The 13,097-nt window shown below is 40.8% G+C and overlaps 1 protein-coding gene across 1 annotated transcript in view; it reads left to right on the forward strand.

Moving 5' to 3' along the window:
• The first annotated feature begins 4,367 nt into the window (after positions 1-4,367).
• LOC119737490 (ATP-binding cassette sub-family C member 9-like) overlaps positions 4,368-13,097 on the forward strand; it is a 35,608-nt gene continuing 26,878 nt past the window's right edge. The window contains exons 1-8 of the mRNA XM_038211888.1: positions 4,368-4,518; positions 5,986-6,330; positions 7,432-7,621; positions 8,455-8,619; positions 8,910-9,164; positions 10,258-10,455; positions 11,044-11,196; positions 12,099-12,254. Coding sequence (XP_038067816.1) covers positions 6,062-6,330; positions 7,432-7,621; positions 8,455-8,619; positions 8,910-9,164; positions 10,258-10,455; positions 11,044-11,196; positions 12,099-12,254 — 1,386 coding nt within the window. The 5' untranslated portion in view covers positions 4,368-4,518; positions 5,986-6,061. The remainder of the gene's footprint in view (positions 4,519-5,985; positions 6,331-7,431; positions 7,622-8,454; positions 8,620-8,909; positions 9,165-10,257; positions 10,456-11,043; positions 11,197-12,098; positions 12,255-13,097) is intronic.

Below are 13,097 nucleotides of genomic sequence, written 5' to 3' on the forward strand. Positions count from 1 at the left end.
AAGATTTTACCTTACTCTCAATCCAATATGGCCGACTCGTGCCTAAGGCCCATATGTCTTCAATATCGTACCGATAGGCCAAATGTCACAGGGCTTATATCATGTGCCTTTCCGTCTACTGATTTCAATGGTTGAGAATGATGCAGACTTTCATGGTAAACGTTAATGTTGGTATAATGGTTATGGACTTAATTCCCTTTGAGCGCCATTGTATAGGTCGGACATGTTGCTTTCAACCGTACTGGTTGCCAAGTTGAACAAGCTTCCACGTTGCACGGCAGTGGAACGGGGAGTATCATTTTATGAAAGTTTATTGGAAGCGTCTGTAATTATCTCCGCCAGGAAGTTATGCTTTCATCGGATTTGGTTAGTTTGTTTGTTGGTTGGTTGGTTTGTCTGTTAACAAGATAACTCAAAACGATATGGTCAGATTTTCGTGAAAATTATTGTAGGGGTGGCCCTTCGTACAAATTGATTAGATTTTGGAAGTGATCCGGATCTGGGTCTGGATCCAGGATTTGATTTAAGAATCTTCACCATTTTATGCGAGTATTTCTTTTGGGTGCACTGACAATATGGCGGGAAATAGTTTAGCCTTGGCGGAGGTTTGCGCTCTCTGAGTGCTTACTAGGTTCTTTATTGTTGTTTTGGTGACGTGAATTTATTTCGGTTACTTGTTTCTGAATTCTCCTTGCAACGACGACAGCCCAAACACCGTAAACCGCCGGTTGGCTTAAAAGATCATTACAATGGTTAGAGCGCCCCCATGAGATTTAAGGGTCAAACGAGGTGCTTGAGATACCATACCCACCCATTATTGATGTTTTATTTTTTATTTTCAAATGTATTAATTTTATTCCTATGTTCTGCAGTTTGCGCCTCACGTCTTGTATCCTATAAAACATTCAAATTGTTATCAAAGATACTGGACAAAATCAATTTTGGGTGGACAGTATTATTGTGTGTCATTGTTTGAGTTTATTATTATAATTGTTATTACGTTGTGACTTATACTTGTATTCTGACAGCGATTTGTAAAAACGTAGGCCTAAAAATAGAATTAAGTAGACTAACATTTGTGACCGGCTCCACAAATAAGGGTATTATGTCGCGAAAAGGTGAAATGGAGTTATATACATGGTTTGAAAGCACACAATGTAAGCTTTCATTTATAGCAGAGCTCCATAGATCCCGTTCTGGGGATATGACTCATTTGCATATTAATTACTTCCTTGGAGTTCAAATTGCACAACTGTGAAAACAGGCATAAAATGAAAATTACATTTTGACGAAATTTTCACCCTTTCAATGTTGAGCGGTCCATAATAATGACAATGCTCAATAATAATAACAATAATGCTCAGCGCGACTTAATACCCTTTTTGTAGAGCCGGTCACAATTATGTAATTTTTTGCATACTTTTATCTTGCATGCTTATTCAAAAGTTACTTTTCTTTCGCCCCATATGCCTACACATACAGTAAGTAGTCTGGTTCCCCGACATAAAGAGTCTTAACTATCTTGACGAATCTAAGGTCAGGTAGGGGGCGGTATATAGTTAGTGCAAGATTCCTTCTGTTTTGAGAAGATTTCCGAAGTTTTCCGAACACGTTTTATTCCGACAATCGTATATGCTCGCGATTGTATTTGTTGCCAGTCATGGTCATGCTTTTTATCAAACAAAACTCGTCAAATGAAAACTCATAGAAATTATAAGCGCCCTGGAGCAGGGCGGTGGGTACAAGCGAAACTCGGCCTTCTATCTATTAAGAGACGTCAGGGGGTAACGGTCAGGGAACCAGACTATCGTATGATTATAAAAGGTCACATGCCTTTTTGTTGGTCAACACCTGTACACAAAATATTTGTATGGCTTTTTTGTTTACTACATCAGTGTTGTCAACTTTTCCATACACTTCTCCCACATAATAGAAGCTATGATTTGGATATTTGTTGATTGTATTATGTAAATAATCAAATGGAACGATAACCGTAATGAATTTTTCCTCTTATTATTATTTCATCAGCGTTTTTATTAAGATTTAGGAACCGGAAAATCTCGAAATGAAGAATTCAAAGGTTTCATGAATGCAAATGATCAGAACATTAGAGAGTTGCATGTGTTGTTTTGATGTCGAATCGTTCCTTTGTCGAAGTGGTGAAGGGAATCCTTTTGTTTTTAGCGGTGCAGAAATTACCGTACGGTGACAGATTTTATTGATAGAGAGGTCTGCGTAATGGGGAATAAAGGCTATTATTTCATTGAACACTGTCTTCTGTATAACCTGACGTTATTTTTATAATCTTTTACAAAGACCTATAATCCTAGTAGTTATGACTTCCGAGTTCAACAATTGTCATCGACCCTCGATTAGCAGTATTTATCCATGCCGACTTACGAGCTGTCTGTGAAATAGTCACATGCACGTAAACCGCGTGGTAGTTTGGCTAATAATCCATTTCCATTGTGAATAAAATTGTCTTCTTTGATGCAAATTGTATGGGCATAGCAGCAACCAGTAACATGAAATCACGAGCCGGAAATCACTTTCCTCTTCCGTGAATAACGCCGCCAAATATAACTCTACAATAGTACGGTCAATTATTAGTAGTCACATGCCAGATAAGAGGCCTATTTCACGGAACAACTAAGCACACTTAAATCATCATGAACGCACTTTGTAGCTTTGGTACGAAATACCAGCAGATAGTGCATTAACAATTCTGATCGCAGTACTTTGTGCAAAGTAGGCACAGTTTATTGCCCAGCAATGCCCAGCAAATATTTGCGTGTTATTGCATGAGGTCTATTATGCGTTTTATCGATTAGTTTGTATTCTTTCGTGTCTATCGTCGCGAGTCGGGCGCGGACTGAATGGTCATTTGCAGACCGGAACCAGACTCAGCTATTGCATAGCTCATACAATCACGTGTCACAGTTACTGGTACACCTGTTTGTTCTCGTTCCCCGTTCTTACTGGACTATCGGCAGAAACAGGCAAAAACAAAATCCCGCATATTGATTAACTAAATTTCACCGTATACTTCACGCATCCGGCTCTCACAATTCGTATAGACGTAGGTTTGACGTTGGAATCTGCTGCACGGGTTTACTAAGTAAACGACAAAGAAAGAGACAGCGAATACAGCCATAAATCACGATGCATTACATACAATATGTCCATATCAGAAAATAAAATAACACTGGTACTTACCATTTATTTAATCCTCCAGGTGTAATGCTTCAAAGCCCTTGAACAAAAACAAATAAGTGTTTGGTCCTTGATCAAAACTTTTGAAGGATTACAATTGTAGGATTCAGGACTGTTTAATTGCATCGTGATAACGTCATGACAAACTAAAATGTTCTAAAATAATAGGACTGAAATGTCCTAGAATTAGTTTCTCAGCATTGCGGGCAGAAACAGTTCACTGCAGGGTGTCCCAAATACAAGTTGTGCAAGCAGATATCCTGTAATTTCGCAAAAACTACTTTACATGAGTATTTCATCTTGATGGAGCATATGAATTATTCGCTTGTGTATAATCAGTGAAAATGCCATGGAAATCCGTTCATGCAAACCAGTGATTTAACAGTTTGTAAAAGGCTGAGTTTTTTTTTCACTCATTCCAATGGGATTTACACAGTTAGTGATATCAGCGCATCGGATTGCCTTTTCACTCTGATGTGAATTAAGTTAACTGTGTAAATTCCATCCCATTGGAATGGGTGAAAAACCTAAAGCCTTAATTAGTACAAAAAACCAAGTTTTTGAAGTGGCAATACATTATTTTGTAGTGATATGTTACAATAAAAATGAATACGTACAACACCTTGACAAAATTAAAACACATATGAATTTTTTTTCATGATTTTTGTTACAACAAAACAACAAAACCTATCCTTTAATTTAGTGTCTTCAATGTAAAAGATTTAACAGAAACATGACATGTGACTTTACTGTGACTTGGTGAAAAAGCGACTTAAGACCCGACTGAGTGACTTGAGATTCTATATGACTCGAGAATTTATTATTTTTTTATAGTCTAAAAATTTCCAGATATCGACCTTTGTAAGCAAAGTAAACAAATGAAGGTGATAGTTCACGAACGCCACCATGTGAACCCGCAACTTTAAAATCAATGTACTTCGCGATGTGAGCAAACCCATTGTTTGGAAATGAACAACGTATAGCCTCATTCAAATCAGTGCAACAAGATGCGGGTTGTCTATCTACAATGACCGCATACAGCCTGCATGCAAGTCAGAGATGCATGACGCAGATTGTAGGCCTACGTGTTCTGCTTGGATAGGTTTTCTCGCAAAAGATGCTGGTTGAAGACATAACGCCAGAGAGGAATCACGACGGTTACGGGGCATACATTTCTAACCAAACCACGATTGGAGATAGCAGAAAATGGATTGACGATACAACATTTCCTCAAATTTGGACAATTTGCTGAAACACTTTGATTCCCTGTTTTGGAGTACAACAGTAACTTAAAAGAACGCTGAGGTAAGTTCGTCGCATATTTTTTAAAATGATTTGTTTATTACGCACGACTACACTTTTTTTCCACGGATTGAACGACTTTCATTGCGCATTATGTCTTTGGTTAAGAAATACACATCTCACGTATGCAGATACAGTCAGTATATAATGAATCACCATAATTTTCTTCAAACAATGCGTCCCCGTGCTGTTTAATTAGTTTCACCTCGAATAAATATGATATTTTTTTTGATTTGCTATTTCCTAGAAAAATATACTTTTTTTTCACTTTTTAAAAGAGACATCGATAGAAAAAAAACACTGATGTTAAGTTATTACATTATTTCTTCACAACAATTGCATTATTGGCTGCCAGAAAAAATAATTCGGCTCTCGCAGGGCGGGTTCATTAATTTGTCCGCAACATGAAAACCCCTTTTCAGAGGGTAACAGAGACCTAAAATAGGGGGAGTTTTTTTCGTTAAAACAAAACATACAAATTGAAACAAGAATTGGGAGAAAAAAAACCTTCTGTGAAAAGCACGGGGTTTGCATCATTAAAATCCTATTTAGATCCTATCAGTGTCAAATACAGATGTTTTTTCCACCTAAGCTTCTTTTTCTTTTTCTTCGAAAAAAAGTGTATGCAAATTGCTACTGATCGAGATATACATGATGAGCAAACATACACAAAAAATTAAAGAAACTTGGCGTTGAGGTTTGAGATTTATCTTTATCACACTGGATTTCTTTTTTATGGATGGGATGCTATATATCAAAGATGACTCGATAAATTATTAAGTCAGCCCGTTCAGCAGAAATCTGTAAATAACTGCAGCTACAAGCAATAATACTTGCGTCATACAACAGGGGCGGCTCCAGATTGAGATCAAGACGGGAGGTTTAGCTGTTGAGAAAGGGCTAAGCAGGCATTTGCTATGCGTTCTGTGTGACTTTTCCTCTTTTTTTTGCGGCCATGCGGGGGGCTTAGATCAGCCAATGCCCAAATTCGACATTTCGATGCGCTGGTTCCATTTTCATTTGACACAATTTCTTACTACCCAAGGGGGTGGGGTGAAAATGGATCCCCTACATGGAGATTACGCAGTGGCTGATCTACGGATTGGAGGGGGGGGGGGGGGCTACGTAGATCAGCCACTGCGCACTCTGTAACGTCCCCATATTTATATCACACTCGATTTGTGTGCAATTTGTTCGCAATCAGTGCCCTTCTCCGGGCCTTCACACACTGTAAATAAAGTTGTGTAAAACTTTGCTGGGCAAAGTGATTTTTCAAACATTTGTATGAATTTGCCTTATTGTTGGTTATTCGGGTAACAATAATGGCCAACTTATTGGGAAGAATTTGCCCAAGAGTTTGGGCAGTTGGTATAATTTTATACCAACCTATTTGCCAAATTTTCTTTAGTGTATACATCATGGTTAGGACACGTTTTTAGGGAAACACAATATTTGGACTTCTCCCCACAGGGCTGGACGCATTTGTCATATAGAAACACCGGCCCTTCATCGACCCCAAGCCCCTTCCGAAACGGACGGCGCTGCCATGGCCGAAACTGCCAACTTCACATCCCCGTGGTTCTGCGGCGCGGGTCCCGCCAACGACATCCGCATCCAATCGGTAGACTACCTCCTGCAATCCTGCGTGCTGAACGGCCTGTACTGCCTCCCCCACGCCGCTCTGGTCAGCCTAGCCACCGTGATCCTCATCTACAAGCGGTTCCACGTCCAGGAGGTTACCTCTCTATACTCCCCAATCGCCGGGGCCCTGCTCCGGCTCCGCTATCCGTTCCACGACATCCGCTGGATTTTCCTGTAAGTGTAACCAGTTGCCTTCTTTCCCTATTATTTGGACCTTATTACTGCGCAATAGTCGTAGCCCTGTTGCCATTTTGTTGGTCAATTCATCATGTTACATCAATGCACAAATGTCCAACGAATTTTTGATGATAGCTTGCAATGTTCCTTGGATAAAATCCCTCCTGTTTGAAATGTCAACACCTACACGTATGGGATAAGTGAGATGATCACAGGTTTTCCGCTTATCCGGTGCTCGTAACTTATACCTCTAATTCTGCCTCTGTGCTTATACGAACGATTTATGTGCATACTAGGGCTGTGCACATCCAAAATACGTACGAACAACCGAACTTCTCCAATCACACAAAATGGCAACAAGGCTACTACTATTGCGCAGGCTTATTCACGAATGCATTGAATTGAAAGTGAGGTAAAATCTACATTTTTGGATTTTGCGAAGAGAAATGAAGGCAATGACATAAATTTAATTACACATTATACCAGTCTGCTCTAATGAATAATTTTAATGAATACATTTGTATCAATAGTCTGGCACCATCCCGTTCAACACTTCACAATTAATAAAATACGTTTAGAAAACACGACCAAAATGGCTTTCTGGTGAATAAGGCTCACTAATTAATAAGGCTTATCCTCGACCAATGAGGAGCGCTTTAAGAACGTAAAAATAGATGCGTATACAAAGGTTATCGTCGTTAAATGATATGTTGTAACAATGCAGAAAAAAATCAAACGTGTACAATTTGTATTTTTCAGATTTTAGTGAAGGAATTAAACTGCTTTAAAAGAACGCGATATTTTTTTAGTTATTTATCCAGAAAATGGCGTCATTGCAGCGCACTCACTAGCTAAAAAATATTGTCGATTTTTTTAAATATTCCATGCAGTTTTGCTGGTCCTAGTTCTAATAATTGTAAATAATTTCAAAAAAATAAATCCATCTTGTCCAGAATCGTTTATTAGACAAGAAATTCTTGTTCGTCCAACTGCAGGTGACATCTATCTGCAAGTGTCATTTATGTTTTGTATATCGGAATAAAAAAATATGTTTTCTATATAGGAATAAAAAAAAAAAATCCTTTGGAATTGTCTCAGATTGGCCCTGGCCCTGATGGCCTTCATACAGATCGGGGAGGGAGTTCTGACGGACACGCTGGTCTTGGACGGGAGCGCCCACCCTCAGCTCTTCCTGCCCGGGATACTGGCCCTGGTCGCGTCGATTGTCGCCATGGTGTTCTACAACTACACAGAGCTATGGGACCGGCCAATTATGCTTTTGGTTCAGGTAGGCCTACGCCCAAAAACCAAAATATCCCCATACTACACCTGTTTCCCCTCAGAACCACACCCCTCTGTTAGTTTCAGTCACTTCGCATCGGTGCCGAATTACTTATTCTCATAAAACGTTATCGTGAGATTCTATTCAGTGTGAAGGTTTTTTTTTGTTAGCTGCGGGATAGCAGCTGAACGAATCATCATGTCTCCATAGGCGTAGCCAGCGGGGGGGGGGGGGGGGGGGGGGGGGTTAAAGACTGCATTTTCCATTCAAATGCCCTTTTTTCAACGGGCTTACCCCCACCCCCTCCCCTCTCAATAATTTGTAACGAGTGCCTTTTTTTTACGAAGTGCCCTTTTTTTTAACAAGTGCCCTTTTCAAAAAAGAAGTAGTGTCCTTTTATGTGGCATCTGCAGTTTTGGGTACCTTTTCCAGAATTGCGCACATGTATCTCCCTGAAAAGCACCATATATTGGCCCTTTGTGTGCATCATTGTCGGTTTCGAACAGCGCCCCCATCGACAGATGGTACCAGTCCCCCCATCTTTTATCTCCAAAAAATAATGGTTAAAGTTGTCAGGAATTGCCTCAGATCGCACCACGGAACATCTAGAATCCCATCAATTTGTGGAGCCCTTAATCGGGCCCGGAACTCCTCGCTGAATTGTTGGGACCCACTTTTGGGGGGACTAAAAATTTTGTTGGCCCCCCAAAAATTGTGTTCTGGATCCAACCTTGTCGTATGCTAGTTTGTTTGTAAGGTTCCTTCTTCAGGAAACAAAGAACACACATAAACACACAAGAACTTAGGTATACATGTGTATTGATATTTCTTCCACTCAGTTTGTGTACTGGTTGGCCGCTATCATCATGGAGAAGCTACGGTTTCACGATCTGAGGAAAATCCCCGAGATGAACTTGCTGGTACTGAAGTATGACATCACGCTGGTCATGCTCATGATATACGTCGTGTTTGCCATCATGGACGGCTATCTCATCATCAACCGGGTAAGTCATGTATTTGCTGTTACAACCCCATACACTTGATGCTTGTGACCTGTTTATGAGCCTTCTATAGATACCGGTTCTGAGGTATCATGTTCTCGGGTGTATGATGCACGCAACTCCCATGGAAAACCCTACGTATACTGGTCCTGCCTTCACACACACGCACGCCCCTGTATCACCTGTGGAAAACATGGGAAAGATTATGACTGTGGTACTCACGTGATATAATAAAAATCGTGTCATATCATTGAGCCTTAATGAAAGTGTGTAATTTTTACGTGCATTCACAGATTCTCCTTAGAGGTAAACTCAAGCTGTTGACCTACGGCGGGCGCGATTTTAACGCCGATGCCATGAACCCGGACGTGAAGTACCGTCACCATTACACAAACTACGCCTCCTCGCTGTCCCTCTGGTGGCTCAACCCGCTCTTCAAGAAGGGGTACGAGCGCCCCCTGGAGGTGGCCGACCTGGGCGAGCTGCCCACCCGCTTTAAATCCGAAGTGGTCGTGGACGAATTTCAAGAGGAGATTTCGAAAGATTTGGTGGGTGATTTTAAAAGACGCTAACAATTCTATCACCAATGCCTCTCTTTAATGGAGGTAGCAGTGCGCCAGCTCTTGTGCAGATAATCCATGACAGGGAAGATGTTTTGAATAATAGCGTGCGCAATAGTTTCTCCATTGAAGGGGGCCACCTGAACGTACAGTGATCACAACCGGAGTCGGCTGCAGTTATAGTATACGGTAGGAGGTGGACGTGAGGGTCATCAGACTCCCAAGGGCAGCGGTATAGCCGGGGGTTGCACGCCCCCACCTAAAAATCGTCGCCCCCTATAGGGTTGACGGGTTTAACAGAAATTGGACGCCCCCGATGTAACATTCAGCCCCCTTCTCCTTCCCCACCGCACCCAACCCCGCCCCACCGCTCTCCACTCTCTCTTGTTCGGAGGAGGGGAGTAGTGATAATAGATTGAATTTCTCAATGTTTAAAAGGAGTAGCTCAGTGGCCTTGGCCTTGGCCATATTTGCCAAACTTTCAAATTTCAAAGCCGTTTATGCCTCTTCACATTCTGTATTTTATCACAAGTTAAATAAAATGTTGATATTTTGACGGAATGTATAATAAAAAAAATATAAAGATGAAAATCCCACTGAACTTACACAACTGAAAAGACAATTTGGTCTTCAGTCAATCTCTTCCATTTTCAGTTGATGACCGCCACAATTTCCAGTTATTCTCTTGGTAGCATACCCTTTGCAACATTCAATTCGACCCGACGAAGAAAAAAAATAACGCCGGTCAACACATAGGCCAATGCCTAATCTTACTATTGCGATCAAGGCCAAAATGAACAATTATTCATTTAAGTGGTAGCCGTCTTACTGTGAATAGTTGGCCAAAGTTGAACCCAAATTATTTGTTAGCATGAATCTTGCGAGTTTCACGTTTATATTTTTCTTTGCACAGATAAGAGTGTGTTTTGCTACTAGCCCCCTCTATCTAAATATAATGTGCCCTATCAGAGCGGCGTTGATTTTTGTCAAAGAGTCTTTAAAAACCAGCTACGATAGACTTTTAGCAGTTTTGTTATTATGATTGGTTTCTGTCGTATTTTGCGGTCTCTGGTTTTAACAGATGAGCAAGGACTCAGTCGATATTCACGATGCTAATTTCGTGAAGATCTACGCTAAACTTCACGGTGGTGACAGCGCCGTGGCGGGGGCCCAACGGTTCGCGGCAAACTCGCTTCTACTCACCAGCCCACTTCTACTGCAGAAAATCATCGATCAGATAACACTCGTGTTTACCGATGACCAACAACCGATAGACAAGGTAAGACATTGCCGTCAAAATTCAGCGATAGAGGACCATGTTTTCTTCTCCAGGGTTTGGGCTGATTTCAAAAATCCGTTCCCTGTGCTCGTTTCGGGTTTCAGCCCGAAACAAAGAAATTCCTTTTCCAAATTGCTATTTTTTCTAACAATTCAAATTCATTCACTTTTGAGTGAGATATCGACCGTAAAAAAAAGAAAAAAATCGGCCCATGTTTAGTTATTGATTTATTTCTTTACAATTTCGAATAATGGCTGCCAGACAATATTTCCGTTCCTGTGGGGTAGGCTGGTTTCCGCCCAATAATAAGTATCGATACCGTAAGGACCGGGAACCAGACTGCTTGCAGATCGGATCTGTCTGTTCCAAAAACAAGAGCATTTTTAAGCAGGTTGCAGACGTCGGCTTAAAATAAATAATACAATAACACAAATTGAACATCTATTAACGGAAAGAATCAAATTTGTTGAACAACAAGTGAAACTCAACTTTAGAAGAGTTTTTCTAATCACGAATGCTATCGGCGAAGTTCCGAAATGCCAGCTTGGTTTATTTTAAAATGCAATGCATTATTTTTTTGGTACTTAGGCAACTGGATACATCTCGGTGTCTGACGCCGTTCAGAACGTCTTTGCTCTCGTCCTCTTGCTCTTCATCATCAACTTCATCTCCGTCATTCTTAATCAGAAGCACTCCCAGACGATGTTCCACGTCAGCGCTAAGGTGCGCTCTGCTTTACAGGTGCGTTTTCAGAAAAGAGAGAGAAAAAACACAGACCAGGCAAGAAAAGCTTGAGGCAGAGCGGTAAAAAAAATATTTTCAATTGGTTCAGAGTGGCTATATATTCATAAGCATTTTGGTGTGCACAATGAACCGGATTAAGCCCATTGTGTGGCACGCCTATACAATAGCACTGCCCAGATCTCTTTACCAGCCAACAACCAGGCCAACTCACGCATGACAATGAGTCAGCGAGTCAAACAGTCTGACAGTCAGTGAGATAGATACAAAGAGAACCAAATTCTTTTGGGAGGTTTAAAATTATTCCGGGTACCCAATTGAAAAAAACAACCGGGTACCCAGGTACCCGTTAAAGAAACCCAACCCCAAAATTGAATTCTCGGAAGTTGCTTTTCAGATGGTACATGAAGGTCCACACGATACGTGTATAGCTCCATATGCTACTGTACATCGGTGCGCCAATGAAGCAAACAATGTGTGTAGGCCTACAGTGAGCTTTATAGGTTTTTGGTGAAAACCGCAACTTTCGCAAGCGTCATAAACGTGACATCTGTTTTGTCTTCCCATGTAGCCTGGTTGTCATTTTGAAAATTCCTCACAAATTCCCTTTTTTCATTGCCTGAGATGCACAGCCCTACCTACACCCCCTCCCCAACCCATTTCTCATCTGCTAAAACAAACACATCAAACCAAGAGTCACGTAGGCCTATGTATAATTCAAACATCATTCAGCTTCACTAGTTCTAAAAAAAAAATGGTAAAAATTTTGCTGTCACCTTTACGTGATAGTTTCTCACGTCTTATTTCACTGAGCCTTCCCGGTACCCATAGGGTAAAGTCTCGAACTTGAAACTTGAATAGGTTTAGAATACCCGGCCCTAACTTTTTTTTTCTATCGCCAGGGAACGGTCTACTTGAAAGCACAACAGCTTTCCCCGACGGCGCTGAACAGCAAGGACATGAGCACCGGCAAAATCACCAATCACATCGGCGCGGACCCCATGAACATGCAGCTCTTCTTCATGTTCGTTCATTTCTTATGGACCTCACCGATTCAGGTTAGTTCAGTGAGCTGGGAGCACATTTAGTACGGCTGATAGGTGATAGGATTGTGCCTTTTATGATGGAGTAAAGCAAACAAGCATGGAATTCTGGCACACAGTCAGAGTATGTCACGAGAAAGATATTTGACTATAGGGACATCGCAGATTTGTGCTTTGAAAAAAATATAGGTAGAATAACAAGCAATGGCAGCCATTTTGAATACTATTTTTAAAATGTCTTGTAATTCTACCTATATTTCTTTTCAAAAGACACATCTGCAATGGCCCTATAGCCAAATATATTTTCTTACGACATACTCTGACCGTGTACCAAATGAAATACTTGGATTGCCAAAGGCACAAACTTGTGGAGATTCAGGCCAAAATAGGGCCGCTTCATCTCATCACTTCATCACATCTCTTGCTGTTCCGACTTCCATTATATTTGAAGTAAAGATGGTATCAGCATGTGGTTTTCACAGCAGTAATGCTAAGATTGTACAAAAAAAGTCACCGGGGTCGACGAACGACTCATTACGCTTGATCGCATCACATATTCCCCGAAATATTTCCCATATATATCTGCCCCACTAGTTCCTCTGCAAGCAAGGATAGTCATTTGCAATGAAACATATTCACGTGATATGAGATGAGCGAGGTATTTTTTGAAACGAGTCATAAACTGTACTTTTTTAATGGACGCCGTAGGATTCAATTCCAAGCTTGCACTTCTTTTTTTAATTGTCTTATAATCAGTTCCTGCCATTCAATCAAATAAGATTGTCCTTTTATTTCCAATTCATGGCTTTAAAACACTGTTTTGATGAGAACTGAAGTCCGACAGCCTAAACATGCCAA

This window comes from Patiria miniata, unplaced genomic scaffold (assembly GCF_015706575.1).
Source record: "Patiria miniata isolate m_02_andy unplaced genomic scaffold, ASM1570657v1 HiC_scaffold_3, whole genome shotgun sequence".
NCBI classification, from domain to species: Eukaryota; Metazoa; Echinodermata; class Asteroidea; order Valvatida; family Asterinidae; genus Patiria; species Patiria miniata.